At 43.4% G+C, this 26720-nt stretch overlaps 2 protein-coding genes across 2 annotated transcripts; both read left to right on the top strand.

Moving 5' to 3' along the window:
• The first annotated feature begins 7968 nt into the window (after window positions 1–7968).
• Window positions 7969–9089, top strand: LOC114043959 (hemoglobin subunit alpha-like). Its single transcript, XM_027863244.1, has 3 exons — window positions 7969–8107; window positions 8390–8594; window positions 8854–9089. The coding sequence occupies exons 1-3, from the start codon at window positions 8013–8015 to the stop codon at window positions 8980–8982; spliced, it is 429 nt and encodes a 142-aa protein (XP_027719045.1). The 5' UTR covers window positions 7969–8012; the 3' UTR covers window positions 8983–9089.
• A 6199-nt stretch (window positions 9090–15288) lies between these two features.
• On the top strand, window positions 15289–16589 carry LOC114043925 (hemoglobin subunit beta-like). The gene is made up of 3 exons (XM_027863177.1): window positions 15289–15380; window positions 15603–15825; window positions 16440–16589. Exons 1-3 carry the CDS (start codon window positions 15289–15291, stop codon window positions 16566–16568), a joined length of 444 nt encoding a protein of 147 aa, XP_027718978.1. The 3' UTR covers window positions 16569–16589.
• The last annotated feature ends 10131 nt before the right edge of the window (window positions 16590–26720 follow it).

Here is a 26720-nt window from a genome sequence, read left to right as displayed (position 1 = left end):
CCTCCATCAAACTTCTAAAAAAAGCTGTCCATTTTTATCGCTTCCATTTCCTTTCCTCTCATTCCTGTCTCAAATCTTTACAATTTGAAAGCTGACTGCATCACTTGATTGAAACTGTGCACCTTAAAGTTATCAATGATCTCTTAATTGACAGATCAAATGATATTTTCACCGTCCTCTTTCTCAATATCTCTGCAGCATTTGAAACTCTTGACCATCCTCTCCTCCTAGATGTGGTGTCTGGTTTTCTTCGTGCCTATCTGAACAATCTTCCTCACCCTGGTTTCCTCAACCATATCTCTGCCTCCTAAATCTTCTTGGACTCCAAGACTGTCTGATGATCTCTTCTCCCTCCACACTCTCTCACTTGGTGCCCTGTGAAGTTCAATGGATTTGATTATAATCTCTATGCAGATGACTCACAGCTCTACAGAGCCAACCCTACTCTCTCTCCTGAACTCTACTATCACACCTACTATGACTTTTGGATATTTTAAACTGAATATACATAAATAGTATATGATAAACAAATAAACATGTATAATAAATAAATAAATCCCCATAGATTTCTCAAACTCATTCTGGCCAAAACAAAACTCATCATCTTCCTCCTCCCACAGAATCACCCCTTGCCTAAATTTCTCTATTTCAGTCAGATATAGCAACGCCATCTTTCCAGTCTCCCAGGTCCACAGACATAGTATTATCTTCAGCTCCTTATTCAGGGGTCAAATCATCTGAACCCCACTCCAGTGACTTGAGATCCTGGTTTCCACCCTGCCCGTAAGGATAGGATGGTCACGCAGACTCCGTGACACATTGCCAAGGAAGGTCAGCAGGGCATCATGGTGTAAATGTAAGTGAATATTACTACACTGTAAGAAATGGTGAATGTGATAAATACAGAGAAGCAGGGAAAGATCTTCATGACCACATCAGAGCGAAATAAGCAAAGTCAAGAACACTACAGCAATGCAAATTGAAAGAACAACCATATACACACTCACATACCCACATACAGACACATGCACGCACATAAATGAATGTTGCAAAATAATAAGGAGCAAGAAAGGCCCAAAATAAAAGATACAAAACTAACCCCTCCACAGGAGTAGAGGTCCGAAGGTGTTAAGCATTGCATGTTTTTGGACTTATTCAATGTATTCTTTGATTGTGCTGATTTTTTCTCTCTTCTTTTTATTTCTTTTTTCTTTTTGTCTTAAAAATATTCTGTTACATGGGATAGTTCTTTGAGAGGGAGAGGGAGAAGGGTACTGGGGAAAACAATGGTGATGGAAAAGACACTAACATAAACTTATTTTGGGAAAAAGAAATGCAATGAATACACTCTAGATCACTCTCCCAGAGCCAGGCCAGTTACATCTGCCCCCTCAGGATTCTTGAGGTACCCTAAGGGGTTGGGAATATCTCTTCTCTATTGCCATCTGCTCAAGACTCCACTGCTTATAGTCTTTCTACTTCTTGATGCCAGTAACTAGTACTCTAGTTCCACTTACCACTTAACATCAATGGACTTTTACCAAGGGATATTGGCTTCAAAGATTTAGCAAGAACAAAAGTACAAACATTTCATTTGTTAACAAGCAAAGTAGAGGAAGAGGGGAGGAAGTATTTTTTGCAACTGCAGGTAAGGGGGGAATTCTTGACCAAAGAAGCTCTAGAGAAGTTCACAGGAAATAGAATGAACAGCTTTGATTTGATAAAATTGAAACATTTTTGCACACAAAAAAAGTCAATACAAGTAAAATGATAAGAGAATAGTTAGCTGGATATTTGGCCCCAAATGCATCTGATAAAGGTCTGATATCCAAAATATATAGGAAATTAATACAAGCATATAAGATTAAGAGTCATTTCCCAATAAGTAAATGGACAAAGAATCTAAACAGATCATTTTCAAAAGAAGAAAGACAAGCTATAAACAACCATGAATATATGCAAAATATTCCAAATCACTAATAATAAGATAAATGAAAAATAAAATAATTCTAAATTTCAAACTGGACTAGTATAAAACTTAATTTATTATGGTTTCCCCCTAAACCTGTGCAGCTTCTGAATTTCTTTAGTGCCGTCAAGAGTATCCCCATCTCAGTAACACAGGCTTTCAAATTGGATGTCCCCTAGAGGTCTTAAACTCATGCTCAAAACTGAATCCATTATATTTTCCCCAAAACTCTCCCATCTTCCTAACTCCTCTATTATCACTGAGGGTACCTTCCTCCTCCCAATCACCCAGGCTTGAAACCTGGGGGTCATGCTGCATTCTTCATTCATTCTCTCTCTCTCTCACACACACACACACACACACACACACACACACACACCCATATCCAACCTGTTGCAAAGGTGCATTGATTTTACTTTCATAGTATCTCTCTCACACACCACCTTTTTTCCTCTGACACTGCCATCACTCTGGTATAGGCACTTGTCACCTCACACCTGGACTATTACCATAGCCTTATGGTAGATCACCCAGCCTCAAGTCTTTCCCCTTCTCTCCCTATCTCAAAGCCGGTCAAAGGGGGCAGTAAGATCAGTCTGTCAGATACTGAGGGAACTGTGTGAATCGAGTGAACCACACTGACTCCATCTTGTCACTCAATTCTGGGGCTAGCTCAGTTCCCTTTCTATTCAACTATGGGTCCAGTCCAATTTCTGTCTTCTAAGAAAACTTTATTCAATTAAATAAATCATGAGAAAACTTGATTGCATTATTTGAACATAACCCTGCAGGATGACTGGGAAGCTGGACCACCTCTACCTGTTACTTAACTAGGGACCTAGGTTATGCTGACCAGAAACCCAGTCAGAGACAAAGATTGACGGAAGGAGTTTTCTCACAATTGTATATATGAAGCAACACATATATCTTATCTGAAAATTGGCCCCATATTGATCAATTAGTTAACCTATTTCCTGGTTCCTTTGATTGAATACAGACACTTGGTGGGGAGTGGAACACCTCTTTTTCTGAATTCAGGAAACTGTATCTGTTTGCTCTCCTTACCTCTCAACTCTCTAAACTTGCTCATCCCCCTCCTGACTAGGAAAGCCCCCAATCTTTTCTCCAATTAGAAATCAGGCTACTTAATTCTATAAATTGTTTCATATTCTACTTATTTTAAGTTTAAATTAATTTAATGTAATATTATTTTAACGCATCAAAATCTGTCTCCCTCTATTCAAGATCCACTGCTCGGTTCCAATTTGTTATGCAATTGGCACACATTGCTTAATTGGCACACAAACTGCTTGGAAGCTTGAACCTTTGTTTCCTCAATTATTTAAATTGATCCACATGCCATAGTTTTTTTGTTATTTCAGATTTCACTCACCATAATACCAATACTGAGGGTAAGGGTAAAGGTTGCAGGAGAGAATATGAGGGGAATGGGCAAACCCACTCTGAGATGTAGTATAGTGGAAAGTCCAATGTGGTCTGAGGGTCAGGGATTCTAGTTTGTCCTGAAGGGTCCAAGGCAGAGGGTTGAGGAAAATGCCAATTCCCATAATCCTTGGAATCTGCTTAGGGGTCCTGGAAAGGCAGGAGAACAAAAGCCTGCATGCTCCTCCTTTCATCTTTGCCCAAATGCCCAGTCCCCTTCCCAAGGCCTTGGTCCAAACCTAATGTCCCATGGACACTGCCCAAATCGTTAATGTGCCTACCTCTCCCTCCTACAGAGCTTTCCTTTCTTTGTTTCCCATCAGGCTTTACTTCCCCCACTTCAACTGGGCCCCAGGCTCCATCCCAATCCACCAAGAGCAGGCTCATGACCTGAAGGCGGTCATCACTCTAACTTTGGCTGCTGGCCACTCGCCCAGGCCCAGTCAAAAGTGATCAACCACAAACTAAGAGTAGAACCCATCATAAACTGGAGCTAGAGGGGCAGGTAAAAGAAGGTAAAAAGTAAAAAGGTACCTAGAGGTAAAGAGGGACCTGAGAGTGTAGGTGGATTCTTCAGGGCAGCAATCATGGATGAATTATGGGAAGTGCAGAATGGGAAGTTCCACTATAGGGGATAGGAGAGTTCTTGCTTAGAAGAAGCATTCCATCAAAGAATTCTGAAGCAGCAAGATCAGATGAAGTGGGCTAGCACATGTACCTGACATGGTCTAACCTCAGCTCTGTCCTTTCTTTTCCCAGTGTCTGACATAATCTGTGACTGTGGTATTGGACAGTCAGCACCTCCAGGAGTTGTTTGTGATGCACCCCTCCACGGACAGTTTCCTGAGCAATTTGACCTCTGTATTCACCTCTAAATACCCTCAAAGTGGTATCCTCTTCAGCAACTGCACCCCACCCTTGAGCCTCTTAGCCTCTCCCCTCCCCTCTCTTCACTGTCTGCTGCATGGACAGAGGCAATTATCTTAGAATAAAGTCTGAATTTATGGCAACCTGGCTGTGCAAACCTCCACTCTGTGATGGAGGAGTGGGGCAAGAGGGCTGGAGAGGGAGGGTCATAAGGGCACTGTGTTCCATATTCCTAAGTCACTGAGACTTTCTCATCCCAGAGATGACTGGGTGGCAGAGATGGGAGAGGCTGGTGACCCAGCCCAGGCCCTTGCCTTCTGTATATCTCTCAAGCAACCCCACCCACACATGACTTAGGAGATATTTCCAGACACTAGATATTTCTAGACTATCACTCCCTGCGAGCCAGGCCTAGCTGGGTGGGGAAGTTAGGATAGATGGTGGGGCTGAGAATGAGGACATATACAAAATGGAATGAGACAAAGTCAGGACTCTGAGGAGCCCTCTTAATCAAGGGCTGCAAAGGTGCCCTCACATCATCTCAGGCTCTTTTGCATACTTATGTTCTATATTCCCTTCTAAAACAGCCTTTTGCCAGAGTGCGTTCTGTGGGTGGGAAGGAGGGCCCTCTCTTATGTCTCATGCGTCAGGCTCTGGTTGTATGCAGCCCAACTCGGTAGACCCCCTAAATTTGGCTCCTGGCAGTTGGGTGTGCATAGAACAAAGGAGAAAGATATCTAATATGCTGCCTGGAGATAGAACTCAGGGTGGTGGGAAGGAGAATATGGGGAGCTGAGAGGGTTTAAAATGAAACTTTGTACAACCAGCTGGTCCACCAAAGGCCTGTCTGTTTGAAGACTGTCAATCCATCCCCACACTTTCCTAGGCATCACTGAACTGGAAGTCAGAAGCTGTAAACTCTGGTTACCTCTCTATCATCATAGCTTTACATGACCTTGAACAAGTTACTTCTCTTTGGGGGGGCCTCAGCTTTCCCTTCTTGTAAAATGAGGAGGTTCAATTAGATAAGGCCTCTTCCATCTCTGACATTACGGATTGCATGTTCCTTTCCAGACTTACCATTTTCTGTTCTAAGACCCTTTCCACCTCTGACATTCTAGATTCTATAACAGCATGGTGAGATGGCAAGAGAACTGGGAGTAAGAAGACCTTAGTCCCACCTCAACTATTTATTAATCGTGTGACCGTGGGCAAGTCTCTTAATGTCTCTGAAACTCAATTTCTGCATCAACAAAAATTGAATAATAATTCCTGTCCTAAAACAATGCTTATGTCCATTGACAGGGGACTAGCTAAATAAATCATAGTATATGTACATAATAGAGTACTACTGTCCTGTAAAAAAACGAAGAATAGGGGATATGATGAATAAAGAAAAGCATAGGAGGACTTAAGTGAATTAATACAAAATCAAGTAAGGAGAATCAGAAAAACAATATACACAACGACCACAGCAATATAAATGGAAAACAACAACAATAGCAAAACAATCAAAACTGAATGGTGTAAAATTACATTGACCAGTCCTGGCCCCAAAGAATGCATTTCATTCCTTTGTTACAGAAGTATGGAACTATGGAATACTGAATATAACATTAGATTTTTTTCAATGTATTGGTTAGTTTTGCTAAGCTTTTTTTTTTCTTTTTTATTCTTTGTTATAAGGGATGGCTCTGGGGAAAGTAGAGATACTTTGGAAAGTATAGACCATCAAAAACAAAACAAAACAAAATTTTAAATAATAATTCTTGCCTTAACTCCTTCACAGAGATTTCCTAAGAATTTGAGAGTGCTTTGTAACCTTAAAGAGCTATGAAATGTATGTGTTCTCTTTTTTTTTATGTTATTCTGTGGTTCCATCTACTGGTGTCTGCTCTCTTCAACTTCTTGTCCCTATTAGCCTTACCCTTACACAGCCTCTAGTCTTGACTTGAATTGAGTGTGAGGGAATTCAGCTGGTCCAGCATGAGCTGAGGCGCAAAGACCAGAGCACTGAGTCAATGATTATGTGAGAAGGGAAACCTCAGACTTGGGAGGGAGGGAGGCCAAGGGTCTCCTACCTCCCCCAAACTCCAATTTTATACTGTAATGTATCCCTACCACTAACTCTCTCTCTGTCTCTGTCTCTCTCTCCTCTCTCTCTTTCTTCTCTCTCTCTCTCCTCTCTCTGTCTCTGTCTCTGTCTCTCTCTGTCTCTGTCTCTCTCTGCCTCTCTCTCTCTGCCTCTCTCTCTCTGTCTCTCTCTCTCTGTCTCTCTCTGTCTCTCTCTCTCCTCTCTCTTTCTCCTCTCTCTCTGTCTCTCCTCTCTCTCATCTCTCTGTCTCTCTCTCTCTCTCCTCTCTCTCTCTGTCTCTCTCTCTCTCATCTCTCTGTCTCTCTCTGTCTCTCTGTCTCTCCCTGTCTCTGTCTCTCTGTCTCTCTCTCCACTACTGTCTGGAGAGAGGGACAGAAAGGAAATGGGATGGGTCAAGGGTGCAGATTGGGATGAAGTAGATTAGGAGGGGACGAGAATGGAATTGGGGAAGAGAAATGAATTGTGAGGGGATGAGATTGGGGTAGATGGGGATAGGGACAGAGTAGGGTTGTAATGGGAGTAGGCTAGGACAGGATTGAGACAGGAAGGGGACATGAATTGAATGGCAAATGGGGAGGAACAATCAGTCAGTCAGTCAACAAGCACTTGTTAAGGGCCTATAATAGGACAGGCATTCTGCTAAGCACTGGGGACACAAAGAAAGGCAAAGACAGTCCCTGTTCTCAAGGAGCTCACCATATATTGAGAGAGACAACATGCAGACAACTCTGGACAAACAAGGGATATACAGGATAGGTGAAAGGTAGTATCTGAGGGAAAGCACTAGTATTAAGGGAGGCTGAGAAAGGCTTGTTGAAGAAAATGGGATTGTAGCTGAGACTAGAAGAGAGTCAGAAAGTAGAGAGGAAAAAAGAAAGCATTCCAGGCCCAGCCAATGAAAGGCATGAAGTTGGGAGACGGACGGTCCCCTGTGAGGAACAGCAAGAAGACCAGTGTCGGGAGCAGAAAGGAGGCAAGTCAAGATGGGTCAGTGCTAGAATAGAGAGAAGTAAACTTCTGTCTGTCCATCCACAGTGGATAGAGCACTAGACTTGGGGTCAAAAAAACAAGTTGAAATCCAGCCTCAGACGCTTGCTAGCTGTGTGTAGGTCACTTAACCTGTCTGCCCCGGTTTTCTCATCTGTAAAAATGGGAATAATAACAGCACCTAACTCCCAGAGTTGTTTTAAGGATCAACTGAGAATCCTATTTGTAAATTTTAAAGCCTATATAAGTGCTAATAGTTATCATCATCATCATCATCATCATCACTATTATTATAGTTCCACAACCTGGGTTTATGGGATTAAGGGATGTGAGGGCAATACACAGGTCTGTGTTCTGTAAAACTTGGACTCAGTCAAAAGGCTGCACTTGAGGACCTAGAGGGCCATACGTGGCCTCGAGGCCGCAGGTTCCCCACCCCTGGCTGGCATTCAGGATTCTGAATTTGCATGGGTGGTCCGGCGCAGGTGGGAACGCAGCGCCCCCTGTAGTGGAGACCCGGCCTCGCACCACCTGGTCTAGTGGCTGCCTGCACCTGGCCCTATGCCAGCCAATGAACTCCACCTCCCCAGTGCCAAGTCTAGGACATGCCATCCTTGGTGAACCCCTAGCAGACAGACCTGGGAAAGAAGGATGGCCCTGTCCCCTGAAGACAAGTGCAACGTGAAAGAATTTTGGGAAAAACTGGGTGAGAACACCAACGTGTATGGCACTGAAGCCCTGGAGAGGTAAGGGAACTCCCAGCACTTGAATCTTCCACTTCCATGAGTCCGGGACCCAGCAACGCCCCCTGCCTCAGCCAGTTCCTAGGACCCCTTCGCCGCTCCCCCCCGCCCCAGCCTCTGGACCCGTTCTTCTTCCATGACCCAGCGGGCATCCTGGCATCATTGCCTCCGCCTCTCAGAACCCCTTGGCGATCCCCTCCTCCCTGAGCCGTCCCTCTATTCTTTGCCCCAGTCCTGGGTTCGAGCCAATAGAACCTTCAGATTGCCCTCTTTTTTGGTTCGTAGGACTTTCTCTTCTTTCCCTACAACCAAGACCTACTTCGCCCACTTAGACCTCTCCAGAGGCTCCCGCCAGGTTCGGGATCACGGCAAGAAGGTGGCAGATGCGCTGACTTTGGCCGTCAACCACCTGGATGATTTGTCAGAGGCTCTCTCCTCCCTGAGCGATCTCCACGCCCACAAACTCAAAGTGGATCCCCTCAACTTCAAAGTGAGTGGAGACACAGGGTCGGGGGTAGGGGGGACGAGAGGCAGGATCTAGAGAGGAGCCATCGAACTTGGGTCAGCTGTCCTCAAGTGCGTCTGCAGCGCAGTCGGAGAGGCTGAGACTGGGAGAGATTGAGTGGTGTGGAAACAGAGGTGATGGGGTTCCGTGCAGAATCCAGGGCCAGTGGGATCTGTGAAGTGGGCACTCACAAAGATCTGGCCCGGCCTGACCCTGGATATGGATCTGCCTCTTCCCTCCCCAGTTCCTGTCTCACTGTTTGCTCGTGACCCTGGCTAGGCACCATCCGGGCAACCTGAACCCCGAGGTGCACGCTTCTCTGGACAAGTTCCTGAGCTGCGTGTCCAACGTACTAACGTCCAAGTACCGTTAAACTGGTTAGAGGCGACCGCCCGAGAGCAACCCTTGGGTCCTCCATGTAGCCAGCTCCCTCCCCCAGCTCTGATGGACGTGAATCTTTGCATAAAGGCGAAATCTGTGGCAGCCTAGCTGTGTGCACTGGAGTTTTGCGTTGGGGTAGGTGGGTGGGGAGCATTTGTGTTCAAAATTGCAGCCACTTCCCCAGCTCTGGAGAAAGTTGAGCTGTCCGGGGTTGCCTGAGGCTGCAATCTACATCCTGACGCAGGGGAGATCTCTGGGGGGCTGAAGTGCTGCTGTCTCCCCACCCTATTGCTTCCCCTCCTTCCCAACCTCATAGAGTACAAAACCCCCTCCCATTGACTTTCCTGCCTCTATTTACTGTTGTTTCTGTAATTTTGATTTTTATTCACATATTTTGCTTTTCCATTATCATAATTTCTGGATATAATCCCCCCCTCCCCTTCCCTGTCACTCCTGATAAATAAACAAAAAACAATTAAACAAACTTAAGCACATCAACACCCATAGTCCCCCCTCCCCCTACACTCTTCATAAAGTGAGGGAGGTGTATTTTCTCATCACTTTTCCAGGCTACAGCATTTAGTTTATTTTTTGCTGTAATTTTAGTTTTTCCCATTTACATTATTATAACCATTGTGTACATATATTGTTTTCCTGCAGTCTCAGAACCCAGAGTCATCCACTCAACACCCCACCCTCAATCTCCCTCTTTATCTCGGATATTAGGATAATATGCTCTTGAGCCCAAACCTGGAAAGACCGCCCAGTACCCAGACACCAGCCTCCCTCTTCTGTCTCACCAGAAACTGTCTAACCATCACCCAACTCTGGAAAAGTGCTTTGAGGTCCCTGGGTGGGCAGCAGGTTTGAGGGCCACAATTGAAGCCCTGGGCTAGGCCCAAAGGGAAGCCAGAAGAGGGGGAGGGTTTGAGAAAGGGACCTGGGCAGAATAATCAACCTACTGCATCTGACTGAGTTCAGGGATGCTTGGGCAGGGCAGGGCTTGTAGGCCCAGCCCCAAGGAAGTGTTATCCCCACAGCCAGCTGGAGGCCCTGGGTCTGGCTCCAGATTAAGAGGTAGCTGGTCACACCTCTGCCTCCCTCTCATTGCCTCAACCCTAACCTACTCTTTAATTCTCCCCTCCCCTCTCTTATCACCCTATCACAGGCCCCTTATCCAACTTCTAAGCCCCTTTTGGGGGTTTTGGGCCCAGGTTCCAACAACTGGTCACCATTCTCTCTAGGCCTAGTGCTGCTCTCCAGCTCCCATAGACCCTAAAGTTCTGCCTTTATTCCCCACCTGAAAGGACCCTGATTCCTATTCGATGCCCAATGTCCTGAGAACTACTCCTGAACTTCTGCCCTCATAGCCCACCTAGAAATACCCATGACCTGGGTTCAAATCTTGCCTCTGACACAACACCTTTGGGGCCTTGGGCAAACCATTAAGCCTCTTTGGGTCTCAGCTTCCTCATCTGTAAAGTCTGAGGGTTGGACTAGATGGTCCCCAAGGTCCTTTCCGTCTCTGAGACTAAGATCCCCAGGTCTAATTCCTCTGTGGCCCAGAGCATCGGGAGTCAGTCTTGGAGATCTGGCATGGGGTTATCATCTTCTGACCACTTTTGTGTGCTAAAGATCCCAGAAGGGATAGGCAGCCTTTGTCCTCTCTCTCTGGCAGCCTGTTCCAGGGACTGCCTCTCACCCAATTCACAACAGTCTGAAAGAGTTGCTGCCCCCAAATCTGCTAGGTCTGAGGAATGACAGGTGTGGGAAGAGAAGTTGGTCAAACATAGCTTCAAATGCACCCAAATCCCAAAATATTTATAGCAGCACTTTTTTGTGTATGGGATGGAAAGGATTGGTAACAAAATAGATGCCCATTGTTTGGGGAGTGGCTAAACAAATATTACTGTGCTGCAAGAAATTATGTGTGTGATGAATACAGAGAAACATGGAAAGACCTATAGGAACATGATGCAGGGTGAAGAAAGCAAAGCCAAGAAGACGATATGCACACTAACTACAGCAATAAACATGGAAAGAACCACAAAAAAAAAAAAAAGTGAGTGTGGAAAATTATAAAGAACTAGCATAACTTGAAAGAAGAGATATAAGAAGACATTCCCACCCCATCCCTCTGTAGAGGTGGGAGGTCCACAAGTTACTTTGTACATATTTTTAGATTTTTTTTTTGGATGTATTGATGTTGTGCTGATTTTTTCCATTTCTTTTTCTCTTTTTGTTTTTTAAAGTATTATTTGTTATATAGGATGGCTTACTGGGAGAGGGAGGGGAAAGGATAGTGAGGGAAACTATGGCGATGTAAAAAACCAAAAAATATTAAAGAAAACTTTTTTTACCGCCTCTGGATTGTTTTACGAGCTTTCCTTCTAATAATGCTGGATCAGGTCAAAAGTCAATACTTTCACTTGTAAAGTGTTGTTATCGTGTGTCAAATACTGTTACAGAATAAGTGTTGTACCTTTCCCCTCCCCAACTATTTTGGCTCTGAAAAGACATCCCTGACTGGCCTCCACCCTGGGAGCTATTGAACTGTGCTGGTACTGCTGGTCTTTCGAATAATGTAGAATGCCAAGGGAGGAAGGAAGACAATGTCAGAGTCAAAAGGGACCTACCTTAGACATCATCTAGGACAACTGTGTGCCCCACCATCACTGCCACCTTTTACAGGGAAGAAAAAGAAAGTAAATTTGAAAAAAAGAAAGTAAATTATACACAATCATACAACTAGTTAGCAGCAGAGCCCAGACAGAACTTTTAGGTCTTCTGTCTGGATGTCCAGAGCTCTCACCTATCTAGCTGTGCACTTCCCCGACTTGTCTCCTTATTTGTAAAATGGGGGTAATTTGTGCACTACTTCTATCACTGGGGCATTATGAGGCAAGCACATTGTATAATCCCTAGAGCATTACAGAAATGTGAGCTGTTTTTATTCCTACTTCAATGGTATTCTCTTCATTTTCTCTTCTTGGGTATTTCCTCAATTCAAGTTGTCCATTCATGTGTTCATTCATTCATTTTTATTTCAACACTTCAAGGGTTGATAATTTCACTTAGGTAAGGTCAATATGCATCCATTCATTCATTCACCGGTGTTTAGCAGACTCATAGGAAATGCTCTACGCTAGGATACTGAAATCCTCTAGAATATCCTATTTCTCTCACCTAGAGGCATAACTGGGAATGTTTTCACCTGGGACAAAAACAGTACACACACACACACACACACACACAATATCAAAGAAAGTGGCAGTGGCTAGGGGGAGTGGTGAGAGGTCACCAAGGTCCAGATCCTCAGTTCATAGTGGGATAGGCTGCTGCCTGGGAGAGGGGAATGCTTACATAGACTAGGAACCACCTGCTTTGGGTCACAATGGCTGGGATGGTCTTTGATAGGCATATGGGGCCCTGGGAACTCTGGAGTCACAATCCAGGCTTTTCCCAAGGAATTGCTTCTTTCAACCAGGGTTGTTACCTGACAAACCAAGGTTCTTCAGTTCCCCCCAGCCCCTACCCCAGCACCCCAATAAAAAGCATGTCCAAGGATTAGACACTTGCTAGTGTGAAGGGGCCTTCAACTAACCAAGTATTACTTCTCTCAGTAGGGCCACCTTCCCCACAAACGTCCCCAAGGGCCAGGTCAGCAAAGAATCACATAGACTGGATGCTAGTTTCAACCAATGTGTGTGGGGAAAATATACCGTAGTCTCCCAAAATAGAAAGGGAACTCCCTCCATGTCTGCGTGTGTGAGAAAACCCTTGCTGCCCTGCCCTAGATGGCTTGGCTCACATCTCTGCCTGAGAGAGGTGAGAACCAACTCTTACTCGGCTTAGAGAAGCAGTAAGAGGAGATGGAAAGGCGTCTGGGTGGGGAATGAGGAGATCCAGGTTTCAATTAAAAAAAAAGTAATGATTATAATGACTTTTATTAATAATAAATACTAAAAAGGAATGCTATTTGTTGTTGTTGTTCACTTGTTCAGTTGCATCCAATTCTTCATGACGCCATTTGATTTTCTTGGCAAAGATACTGGAGTAGTTTGCCATTTACTTCTCTAGTTCATTTTACAGATGAGGACACTCAAGCAAACAGGGTTAAGTGACTTGGCCAAGGTCACACAGCTAGTTAAGTGTCTGAAGCCAGATTTGAACTCACAAAGACAGTCTTCCTAACTCCAGTCCATTGTGCCACCTAGTTGCTAAGACACAAAATAAATGACAGGGTGTGGGAAGGTACTATTGACAGTCAGGAGTGCAGAGTCCTTGGTGGGGGTAGGGGTTAGAGGAGGACAGACTCTGGTCAGCTGCCCTGGACTAAGCAGGCTCCTAAGTCACTCAATAAGCATTTATTAAGTGCCTGCTATGTGTCAGGAACTGTGCTAAGTGCTAGGGATAGGTAAAAAAAGCAAAAGACAGTCCCTGCCTTCAAGGAGCTGACAATCGAATGGGTTAGACAACAAATATTTACAAACAAGATATGTACAGGATAAATAGGAAATAATTAACAGAGAGAAAGCACTAGAACTAAGAGGGGTTGGGAAAAGCCTCCCATAGAAGGTGGAATTTTAGTCGGGACTTGAAAGAAGCCAGGAGGTGGAGATGAGGAAGGAGGGCATTCTAAAGCATGGGACACAGCCAGAAAAGAACACTTGGGGCTAGAAGGAGTATCTTGTTCTTGGAGTAGGCAGGAGGTCTGGGTCACTGGATTGAATACAAGTACCTGGTCTGGTATTCTAGCACCTGCCTTTGCTACTGGCCACTGGCCATTGGATTATGCTGGGTCCCATTTAATACAAAGTTTCAAAGGAAATATGGCCTCCAGAGAAGACTTACGAGCTGAGAGGACAAGAGGCAGGGGAAGAGTGCCCTATGGCTTCAGAAAGGATTTACCCACAGCCTCCACACAGAACGCTGATGTGGAACCCTTAATTGTCTCAGTAAAGGTATTCTGGTTGCAATACAGGTGTGGCCCAGGTCAGCATTTATAACCAGAGGAATCAGGAGATGGGAATAAGCAGAGGGTTTCCACACATGGATCAGAATATGGGGCTGGGCATAAGGGTCAACATGTTGGACTGGACATAGATCAACACATGGGGCTAGACATAGGCCATTAAAGGGGACTGGACTCTGAAGAGGCATCAGAACCATTTCCTCAGAGATGACCTTAGGAGTCCCTATCCAGTGGGGATAACCGTGTCTATACTGAGCTCAGTCTATGTGACCTCAAGACTCATCTGGCCTTTGCCACCACAAACCCTTCTAACCCACTTCAACTCTGGAGGTCAACTTTCACCAACCTTCTCAGACCACTCTCCTTTCCCACAGGGAAAGTCACTTTAAGCTCTCGGCCTAGACGTCCTGTTTTGGACACACAACTCCCTCTATGGCCCCAAGATGCTGGTGGAAAGGCCTGGTATCTGCATAGGCAGCTCATGGTTCATTGGGAGGGAGAAGAGAAAAGATGAATTCCAAGGACTCTAGGAGTAGGGATCTAATGGGGATGGGAATAGGATTGATCTGGCCCAGGGCTCTAGGGAAAGGGGGCTGATGGGACGGGTGTCCTGATTGTTCGGAGTTGATGGTGGTGGTAGAGGGGTAAATTGTGAGGTTGCTGAATTCACTGAACACGAATGAACTGGGATGGAGGTACTGAAGAGGATGAGCGCAGGCTTGACAGAATACGAGGGATGAGGGGAAGATTCAAAGTGAATGAGATGAGGGAGCTCAGGGGAAAATGAGGTGGCTGCAACCGAATAAGGTGAGGGAGATGAGTGGGATGAATAGGGGGGAGGAGGTGGGGGCTGCAGCTGATTAGGTCAGGAAACCAAAGAGAGCTGATTTGGGTCCCAAGGCTGAGGGCAAGTTTGTGGGTTGAACCTAGAAGTCCAGTTTTTCTCTGGCACTACCTGGGGCTAGACAGACCCATTGGAATCAAAAAGGGGAGACAGCAGTCTTTGATCCCAGCAAAGGCAGGAAGAACATTTGGGGCTGAGGGGCAACTGGTGACAGACTTAGGTAGAGTGAGTTGCCTCTCCTCCCCCCAATTCAGGTTAGCCCTTTGGCACTCCTCTCCCAACCCCCAAACCAAAAGCCTTGGGCCACATCCTCAGAGCCCCCAGCCTGAAGCTGACCAATAGGAAAGGAGTTGGGTGGGGCGAGGACTGAGGCCGAGGATAAAAGGAGGGCCCTTGAGCCAGTGGACAGAGCACTCAGCTTTCATCGCTATCTCCTGTACTCTCACCTCAGGACTGTCACCACCCCTTTGCAACCAGCCATGGTGAACTGGTCAGCAGAAGAGAAACACATCATTTCAGCCATCTGGGCCAAGATTGACATCGAGGAAGTGGGGGCCGCTGCCCTTACCAGGTGGGAGAAGAGACCTTGGCTGTTGCAGGGCTTGGGCTGGGGGGGGCATGCGGCTAACTGGGTTTAGCTGAGGGGACCGGGGTCGAATGCTTTCTCTGCTGACCAAACGCCTGGGGCGAAGGAGAGGGAGGATGGAAGATGGGAAAACCAGCTGGAGGCCTTATGTGAATTGGCCCGAGAAAACCTTTGGCTGATCATTCTCTTCCTGTCTCTGGGTTTCAGGTTATTAGTCGTCTACCCCTGGACTCAGAGGTACTTCAGCAACTTTGGGAACCTCTCCAGCCCCACAGCCATTGAGGGGAACCCCCGGGTCAAAAACCATGGCAAGAAGGTGCTGACCTCATTTGGTGAGGCTGTGAAGAACCTGGACAACGTGAAGGCCACCTTCGACAAGCTGAGTCAGCTACACTCAGACAAGCTGCATGTCGACCCCCAGAATTTTAGGGTGAGTACTTCTCTTCCATTTCTCTGGGGCTTAGGGGGACAAGGCTTACAAATTCTAAAAACTGGAAGGTACTTCAGTTGGCATATAGTCCAACCTCCTGTTTGAAAATCTCCAAGACAGGGAGCTCATGTTCATAGACTCATTTCCTCTTCCCCACGACCAGGCTTCATGCATTGAGCATGAGCATGAGACCCTATCCTTTTCCCTACTCCAACCCCAACTTTTCTCTGGGCTCACAATCTCTCTCTCCCTCAAGGATCTTGAAACAGAGACGACCCCCCCCCCCTTTACTCCCTGGGGATGTTGTTTCAAACTCCTAAGAGTGCCAGTCAGAAAGGGCCTTAAAAATCCTCTAACTTAATCCCTCTTGCGTAGATAGGGAAATTTAGGCCCAAAAAGGGAACATGATGTGCTCCATCCCACTAAAATGAACCATTCACTTAGCACAAGCCAGACCCTGACTTTTGTTCAGGCACACCTTTATTTTTTCCAAGGCTTACTATTAGTCCAGCCCTCAGGTAGCACATTCACTCTGCTTCCCTCAGGCATGGAACCCTTCTCCTATTTGTATGGAAACAGCTCAAGCCTGATCCTCTGTCCTCTTTTCCTTCTAGCTCCTCGGAGACAATCTGATCATTGTCTTGGCAGCTACCTTGGGCAAGGACTTTACTTCCGAGGCCCAGGCTGCCTGGCAGAAGCTGGTGGGAGTGGTGGCCGCTGCCCTGAGCAGAAACTACCACTGAGCACCTCAGAAGGGGCACCCATAGAGGATCCACTACTAGGAGAGCTCCTTGAGTGGGAGGGAAGGGAACAGAGGAAGCATGCGCTACCTCCACGCATAGTGACTATGGTTAAATACAATAAAGTTGAACTATATGACAAATCTTTGTCTAGTTGTCTCTTTCTAGGAAGGTAAAACTGAAGATGATGCTTTTGAGGATCTAGGATAAAAGAAAGGAAGCTTAGCTGCTTCAAGATAGTGAGTGTTTTCTTCCCCTCTCCCTAATTCTGATCATGGAGTCCCTATCAAGAATTAAGATAACTTTTGGGAAGTTAGGTTCACAGGAAGCTTCTCCTCGACTTCTGGGTTTTCTTCCACAGCAATGCATATTCCTACCTTTCTCCTCTCAAAAATTTTCCTTCAAGGTCGACCTCAAATCCAACCTCCTTCAGGAAACTGACCCTGACTACATTAAACTCCTAAAACATTTAGCATGCTTATCCCTCATCTGGCTCTTGGCTAATGCTGCATAGCATTATAGTTTTGTTTTCTCAACTAGACTGAATTCTAGTGAGGCAAGTCTGTACTGCCTCCACTCCCCAGTACTTTTCACTGTTGGGGATAAAACATATGTTGAATAATTATTCCATTCCCAGCTTTGAGGATGCCTTCTTAGGCTATACTGGTTCTGCAGATCATCTTTTATTCACAGGGCAGAGCGTCAGAGCTAAGAGGAAACAAAATATAAAATACCAATCATTGTAAGCTACTTGAAGATGGAATGCTAGGAGATAATGTGGCATATCTGGACAAAAAGCTAAACTCTGAATCAGAAAGACCTGGATTTAAATCTAGCCTTTGATGTATTGCATAACCCCTGGAAAAAAGTCATTTAACCTTTCGATACTCCCAGCATCTGGCTCTTGACTAATGCAAGTGCCAGCTAATCTGCTTTGTGAGTAGAAATTTCCTCTTCAGGAGCAGATGGATTTCAGCTAAACCTGTAAAGACTCACATGAACTAATGCTGAGTGAAGTGAGCAGCACCAGAACATTGTACACAGGAACAGCAATATTGTTCGATGACCCACTCTGATAATCAGACTTAGCTCTTCTCAGCAATACAATGATCTAAGACAATTCCAAGACTCATGATGGAAAATGCTATCCGTTTCCAGAGAAAGAAATAGGGAGTCTGAATGCAGATCAAAGCATTTTTCTTTTGTTTTTTCCCTTTTGTTCTGATTCTTCTTTTACAACAAGACTAAGGTGGAATTATGTTTTAACATGATTATACATGTATAATCTGTATTAGATTGCATGCTGTCTTGGGAAGGGGGAAGGAGAGAGGGGAGAAATTTGGGACTCAAAGTCTTATAAAAGTGAATGTTGAAAACTAAAAATAAATAAAAAAACAGTATTTAAAAAAAAAAAAAGAAATTTCCTCATCAGGAGCTCCCCACATCAATAAAATCACAAGTGAGATCCACATTCCTCACTCCAATTCCCACCCCCAACAGAACCTACCATAAAATGTTAGGATATAGAATAGTGGTGCTGAAAGGGACCTTGAAACAAAGAATATTAGAACATGGAATGCAGTATTAGAACTAGACGAAATTTTACCGAGGAAATAAGCACAAGGGAGAAATGATGTTAGAAGTTATTTCTAAGACTGGAGCCAAGGAGAAAGTTCTTAGCTGGAAAGAACATTCTTCCCCAAGTCCACTTTTCTTATTCCCCTGTGGGAACTGGAGTGTAAGTTAGGCATGGCCCCATTGCAAAATAGAATCCTAGAGAGCTTTTGGCCAAAGCTTTTGCTTTCACATTGTGTTTGGAGGTGGGGGGTGGTATCCTTTCTCTTTCAGGGTGCCCTGGATGGTCATGGTCCATGATGAAGGGAGAAAGCATAAGCCAGTGACAGGAAGAGGAAAGAATTTTGAGAGTCAGGGCAACAGCAACTCTTGGTGCTTCAAGTGTTCAGGTAACAGTGTAACATTACATAACATTCACTGTACTTAGGGTTCTCCTTTTATAGCCCAACATGGGATGCCGCACACACATAGTAGATGTCCAATGAATGAGATGATATGTGCAGCTCATATGCTCCTATCCCCATTAGTTGGGGGCCCAGCTGATAAACTCTTGAGGCCAAGTTATAAAAATGTCTTGATGGCAAAGATACCAAGCCTGATGTCAGCAAGGAGCTATCTCAATCAGTAGATGCTCTAGTCTGAGCCATCTATACTCCATCCCCATTAAGAACCGGCAACAGAGAATGAATCCTCACATGTAGGCACTATCATCACTAATATCTGCCAAGAAGAAACAAGCTATACATTCCTCATCTTGTTTCCTCATGTTAAGATCACCACCTCTAGGAACTTGATTACAACAATAAGTGGAATCTAATTAGATATAATTGAGTCACATATTCAGGCAATTTTAACGTTTTGTTGCAAACCCCAATTAAGAGTTTTAATGAGATCTTAAACTTTGCCTTCTGCTGCCCATTTAATCATCTGAACTTTACTGAATGCCCATTATATGGAAGGCCATGCTGGTGACAGATATGTCCTTACCTTCAAGAAACTCAATCTAGTAACCTTGTGTTGTGGGCCTGGAGCAGTTCTGGGGCCAGAGAAAAAGAGTAAGATGTATGATACTCACGGGCCGTGAGTATCAGTAGCTTCCCAGTTGTCATCATCACCAGTGAGCTAGCTTTCTGGGTGACCCAAAGAAAACTCTTCCTTCCCTGCCTCTCACAGCCTGCTAAAGCCGTATTACTTTGCTAGCTCCATTTCATAGGTTTTAAGGTTTATAAAGTGCTTGACATACATAACTTCCTCTGATCTTCACAACACTATGTTACTGGTGCTAGTCACCCCCATTTTATAGATGAGGAAAAAGGCTTATTAATAGAAAGATGCGATGACTTGGCCAGGATCACCCAACTAGGTAGTATATAGGCTTGAGGAAGGACTTGAACCTAAGCCTAGTGCTTTTATCTGTTACATTGCCTCTTAAGAACAAGCAAGAAAAGGAAATAAGCCATTGGTACAAAGTTAATTAGGACCATACCTAGTGGGTACCTCTATTAGCAACAAGTACAGAACAACACAGCTGAGGCCACACATAGGTTGACAGAGGGGCTCCATTACCCACTGTTAAAGGAATGAGCAGAGATTATGTACTGTCTTCAGTCTTGGTTTACCACTGTTGTACTAGCAAACTTCTTAAGTAACAGGGTGGTGTGTTAAGAGTGGCAGTGATCATCCAGATGTCTCAAATGACACTTGGTTGGCTATGGCAGTCTGTTTCCCTGTGTGTGGTCATGGCGGCTATACCTCTGGAACTCGTTAGGGACTCAGGTTGTGGCTACTTGGGTATTATCACACGAACTATGATCAATAAATGCAATGTGCTGGTCCATGGTTAAGTGTCTTGCAGATTTGGTAGAAAAATAAAAATCTGACCCTTCACAACTAAACCTCAATATCTCCCATTACAAGGAAAGACTGTCTAGTGCTACACATCCTTGTGACAGTGCTGCATATTAACTCTACAGAAATACCTGGGATTGTGAAAGAAGGTAATTTTGAGGTCAAATTCCAGACCTACTCATGAGAGCACCACAGCCCACATTAGCACTGGGGAATGGTCACCAGTAACTCCCCAACCTCTGCTTCAGAAGTACCCTGCTATCCTGGCCTGGCCACAAAAATCAGCTCCTTAATCCAACAGAGACAAAACAGGGTTTAAGAAAGACAGCTTTATTAGATGAGTAAGGGAAGTAACAAAGTATGCTGGGTATAAAGTTTATGCAAATAGTTACAAAAAGAGCATACAATTGTTAGTTCCAACCCTTCTGGTCCAATCTTATCTGAACCACTGAAGTCCCTGGTTCCACTGCTCTTAAGCCTATTTTGACTCAAATATTTATTAAATACCAGGGTGCAAAGTACTACTTCTCTGCATCTCCTCCCCCTTCCAATTTGATGAGGGAGAAAACACTCTAAGTAAATCAATGTCTTTCTCTAGAAAATGAGTTGTTAGAGGTAAGGAGCAGTATTTCTACCACCCCTACCTCCCCCAATCCCCTTTTAAAAGATCACTTAAATATTTTATTAGAATTTCTAAATCATCCAGGAGAAATTAATATCCATCCAACACCTAACACATACAAAATATACTACAACGAAAAGACAACGTCTTTTTATCTACTCCATTGTGTTGCATAGGCTTCAGATATTTTAAAATATGTAATTCTATAGGTGCGGGTGCTTCTTCTAGAGACCCGTTGTAACTCCCACCCCAAGCCCAAGCCTTATGAGTTATTAAGTCATTCAGCCTCTGAATTGGTCAGGCTACTCTTCATTAACCTGTGATCCGAACAATTCTATTTTTGGACCTACCGGAGTTTGTATTCTGCTAGAATTACTTCTGATAGATAACCCAGAGTCATCTCCCTCAAAATGAGATATTGGAAAAGAATTTTGGGAACTAATAAAAAAAAATTGTTGAATCAATTCCTTTTGTAAATTTGGCCAAATCTTATCTTTCTCTGGGCCCCTTTCTTCACTTATAAAATAAAGGGGTTAGAGAAGATGATCTCTAATATCCCCACAAGCTTTAACATTTTATGACTGTCTAAAATTATCTAGCATTAGCAATGACTAACAGCTATAGAATTCTCCTGTTTCTGGAGTACTACAGATAGGTAAATGATGCTCTACAAACTTTCATTCTCAAGTCTGGTCAAAAAATATTAGAACCCAAACATGTTTGGAACAGATTAGCTGACCAGATGGAGAGATCAAGTAAGAATTTAATGGGCTAGAATCAATAACTGTACCTCAATGTATGCCTAAAATCCTTAGAGTCCCAGGGATAGGTCACTTAATGAGAAAGCTTTTATCATCGCTGAATGCATGGGACGGAATCCTTCAGAAGCTTGGGGAAGGGTCTTCTGATCCTTGTCCTCATTTTATTCAAACATGTAATGAGTGAACTCCATTGCTCAGCTGAGAATAGAGTCCTTTTCTTCCCTTGTCTTAATTTGATGGAAGGAGAGGCTGAATCAAAGGTGTCTGTGTCAGTACAGGGTTGAGGTGTACAGTCTAGTAGTGGGGATATATAATATGCAGATAAATATGCAAAACTGAATGTGATCAGCAGAGTTAGCAAGTTCTATGGTGGCTCAGAAGTGGGCAAGATAATCCACAAATGCGGTACAGTGAGTTCTCAAGGGAATCTCCCTCCCTCATTAACAGTTTTCTCAAAAATAGAAAATCTTTGTGGCAAACATGCCCCAGAAATCCTCATGAGAAAAAAGCTATTAAAAGTAACGTGCAAAACAAAACAGTGTTAATAGGAAACATATTATGGACAAGCAAAGGCAAACACATCATAAGATGAAATGGAACACTATTAAGAACAGCTTAATGCAAAAAATAAATAAATAAAAAACGGCTTAAAGCAAGAACAAGATGCAATGGAAAGAGCACTCAACATAAAATCATAGGACTTGAGTTCAAATTCCAACTCTGCTGCTCTCTAATCTTGCGCCAGTCACTTAACTACACTCAATAACCACTAAGGTTCCCTTAAGAGTAGCTCTATAATCAACAGTCCACTTTAGAGATCTCAAAAGGCAATAATGATTAACTGTAACCTGAATGGGGATAATAGTAAAAGCTATGGTTTGAAGGTGGACAAGATCACTGTGGGTAGGAGTGCTTAGGGACAGCTTCATGGAAAGTCAAGACAAGTCAGCTTTGTAAAAGTAGTAGACGTGACTGCTCTTCTGGACCCGATTCTGACTAGCAAAGAACTGACTGCTTCAGTAAACAAGAACCTGGGAGAAGACTACATATCCTTAGACTCTGTGCTATACAACAAGAAAACTGGGCTTAATCTGACATTCATTCTTTTTTTTTCCAGAGACCATTCTTTAAGTTTGAGAAAAGGAATTGATGGGAGTCTAAGGTCTAACATTCTACAAGTGCCTAAGAGAGATGCAAAGCTATCAAGAACTAAATTCTGAAGACTCAAGCAAAAAGAAATCTGTTTCATCAATCAACAGTTTTTAAAGGCACATCCAGAAGACTGAAGCAAGGGCAGGTAATGGAGAATATAAGAGGGTGTGCCTATAAAATTATACAGGAGTGCAAAAGTCCAGAATGACCTGAGATTATGAACGCTAATAACAAAAAAGGGTTTATGTAAGAAGCTGCTTGGGGTAGATGGGATTTTAATAGTTAATAGAAAAAAAGGTATAATTATCCAACTCTTTGCTTCTGTTTTCTCCACTAAAGAGAATGACCTTCAGACTAGGAATAAAAATCCTTTCAGGAGTTTCACTTAAACTGAGACTCATTTTCCTCATCTGCAAAATAAGGGAATTAGACTAGACAACCTCTAAATTCCTTTCCACAGCTCCAAAACCCGTTTCTAGGTACTGCTACACTAAATTCTTTTCTCTTTGTGTTAAAATTCCTAGACACTTAATAGACAAAGTAGATAAAACACATAGCAAAGCATCTACCAATCTCATGCTGTCCTCAACATGGGCCAGACAGTAGTCAGCTAAGTTCAAAACTGACTGGATAACCAGCCCCAAATAGTAATCATAAATAGGCTCTTAACATTTTAAGACACTGAAGTCTTTCTCACACTTGGATTTGGAAACCAACTCACAAGTACAAGATTGGAGATGTGTGATAGTGAACTGCAAACTTCAATGTCAATAGTGTGTGGTATGGCAGAAGTGTGTGTGATCTCAGGTTCTACTGAGAGGCTAGTATGCAGAAAAAAGAAACCAATAATCCCATCATTTTCTGCTTTGGTCACCCTACAACCAGAGCATTCTGTTCAATTCTGGGGACTGTATTTCAGGAAGGGCATTAATAAGCCATAGTGTCCCTAGAGGACAAACAGCTGCACGGTTGACTTTTCAGCATCCACTGCCAAGTACCTTCATCAAAGAATAGGATAGAAGCACCACCATACTTCCCTATTTCCTAGGGAAGGAAAGGGAATAAACATTTATATAGTACCTACTACGTGCCAGGCCCTGTGCTAAGTGCTTTACAAATATCTTATTTGATCCTCACAACCCTGAAAGGTAGGTGCTATTATTATTCACATTTTGCAGTTGATTTGCCCAGGGTCACACCGCTAATAAACCATCTGATGCTGGATTTGAACTCTGGGCTTCCAGACTCCAGGACCAATGCTCTACCCACTGTTCCACCTCTTATTTCCTGGGCATACAATGATCTTGCCCCACTCTGAATTCTTCTAACAGTATCATATACTGGAAGAGTCTGACATCAAACCACATATATTTAAGGCTGGGATGGACTGATAGGTATCATCTAATCTATGCTTTCCTTTTACAGAGAAGAAAACTGAATTGCAGACAGGATGACACGCTCAAGGACACATAATACTCAAACAAGGTACAAACTTATGCCTTTCTACTGTACCACTGTCCTTGATCTAGAATGGAAGAACTAGGCCTAATTTTCTGTTCCATCACTTACAAGGTCACATCACCTTGAGCAAACTGTTTCATTTCTCTAAATCTCACTTTTCTCATCTGTGAAACAGGACTAATAATGTAGATGTTGTAAGAAAAGGACTTGGTAAATGGTAAAAGGAAGCTGTAACAGCATATCTATCTTGTGGAATTACATTCCATTTTGCATAGATTGTAAATGGTAAAAAGTTATAACATCATATCTAACTTATCTAACTTGTGAAATTACATTCCATTTTGCATAGATATTTGTGTGTGCTTCTAAGAGAAGGTAAACTGACTGAGGGAAGAGACTGTACCTGACAATTCCACATACACTCCTCCTACGACTGGGAACACAGTAGATCTTTGATGTTTGTTGATACCAAGTAAGGAGGCAAATTACTTAATTTTGTAAAATGAAGCATTTTCACTGAAGTTCAACTTATTGTGGCATGGAGATGACTTGGTTCTTAAAAGGCTCTGACAGTATAGCACAAAGTCTAGAAGGCTCCACTAAGCTAAAAAGGATTTGATGGAAAGCAAATGAGGGGAGCAACCTACTAAGACCTTGAAATGACCACAATTTTGCCTATTATAACTCAAAGCATGAAGGGATAGTGATCTGTACATCACACATACATGACAGCACCCATCTCCTGTGTGACTCCTAACACTCCATCCTCACGTCTACTTTTCAGTTTTCTTCCAAGTCCAACTTCCATGAGGTCTTTCTTGATCTCCACCTTTTATTATATTCATTTCACAAGTATTTGTTGCACATGGTAGTAAGCTCCTTGAAGACAGGGCCTGCAACATTTTTCTTACTGCCTAGCATACAGTTGGCATTTAATGGAGCAAGTATTCTGTGCCTATTTCCCTAGCTCCAGTGAGATAAGAGATACTAACAAATGGAACTAACTTTATACAAACTTCCTTCACAACCACTCCTTACCTAAGGAAGTTAACAAAAGGCTCACAAAGGTTCCACACTCCAGGGATGAGGCTATTCGCCTGAAGTATGCCTAAGTGAGATTCTCTGCCCTTCCCCTTCTCACCTTTTTGGAATCCTTGGTTTAGTCTTTAAGCCTCAGCTCAAGTGCCAACCTTTGCATGGTTTGCCTACTGTGAGTGCCCTTCTACCTGTCCCCATGAAGACCTTGTATCTGTTTATATTCACACACCTGCAAACTGCTTTCTCCATGAGAACACAAAGTTCCTGAGGGAAAGGACTACTCATTTTGTCTTTGTATTTTGTCACTACCTAGCACAGTATTAGTCCTTAGGGAATGCCCAAGGATTTGTTCTGCTTTGACATTTCCCATTTAATTCCCCGACAAAAGAATGGGCATAGTTCCAAGAAGAGGGGACCACCTATAGTCTGCTCAGCCAGAATCTCTTCATATCCAAATGGATCATCATGGGATAAGCAAAACCTTTCCCTGAGTGCACAGGTCCCAGGATCCATATTGAAGGCTGCTTCTAAAGATATGGCTCAAAACTTGACAGGGCACATAGGGTCTTGGCACATATTTTACAGAAGCTTTGGGATATACATCCAAAACCTCGTTAAATTCTTCTAGATCATTCTAGACCCAGCTAACATTTAAGTTTCTCTTAAACAAAAAGTTTTCTCTACCCAACATTCTTTTAGAGCCAAGAAATCTTTTTTCCCCCTCTGTTTCAACAGAATCTAACTTTAATCTGTCCTAACAAAGATTTCTGTAATTAAATTACTTTTTATTATTCTTAACCAGGGGTAGGGAACCTAAAGCCTCAAGGCCACATGTGGCCCTCTAGGTCCTCAAGTGCAGCTCTTTGACTGAATCCAAACTTCAAAGAACAAATCCCTTCAATAAAAGGATTTGTTCTGTAAACCTTGGGACTCAGTCAAAAGGCTGCACCTTCTAGGAGGACCTTCTAGACCACATGTGGTCTTGAGGCCGCAGGTTCCCCGACTCTGCTCTAAACAATTCGACTCTTAAATACCATTCTTGAAAAATGGGCAAAAAAAAAAATGTGACATACAAGAAAGCGTACTACATTTAAAATCAGAATATCTGAATTAAAAATTCTAGCTCTGCTTACTGTGTGACCTTGGACAAGTAACATTCCTTCTCTGGATATTATTGTTTCATCTCTAAAATGAAGGTCTTGGAATTTAAAGATCTCTCGGGTCCCCTTCCTGGTTAAAATCTTTTGATATTTAGGGTAGAAAAGTAAAAAGAGCTCTGGGCTTGGACTCCTAGCTTTTAATATCCATATGTTTTTTGAGACTTTTGAGGAACTAATCCTGTGAAGAATGAGTAGGCTCACTATTCGAAAAATGTGGAAAAGTCAGGGGCCAAGTATTCTTAGAAACATTAAATACAACAAATGGGGATTTAACAGAAGGCTACTTCCATGTTTTACTACTGTAACTTCCTAAACCATCTAATTCCCCATGGAATCACTGAGCATTGGGACAGGACCTAAAGAAAGTAATCTTAATGGCAATTGAAAAGTTTGCTTTTCCGAGCATGTAGTGAAATGTCCCCTAAATTACAGTTCCCTTGGAATAATAAGACTTACCAAATTCAATTACACATTTGCAGAAATAAAAGCAAAGCATATCTCTTGCTGAAATAAAAATCTAAACAAGAAATTACCCAAG

The sequence above is a fragment of the Vombatus ursinus genome, unplaced genomic scaffold (genome assembly GCF_900497805.2).
Source record: "Vombatus ursinus unplaced genomic scaffold, bare-nosed wombat genome assembly UNPS02014770.1, whole genome shotgun sequence".
Taxonomy (NCBI): domain Eukaryota; kingdom Metazoa; phylum Chordata; class Mammalia; order Diprotodontia; family Vombatidae; genus Vombatus; species Vombatus ursinus.
Note: the sequence above shows the minus strand (reverse complement) of the source record. Positions and strands in the feature narration are given on the sequence as shown.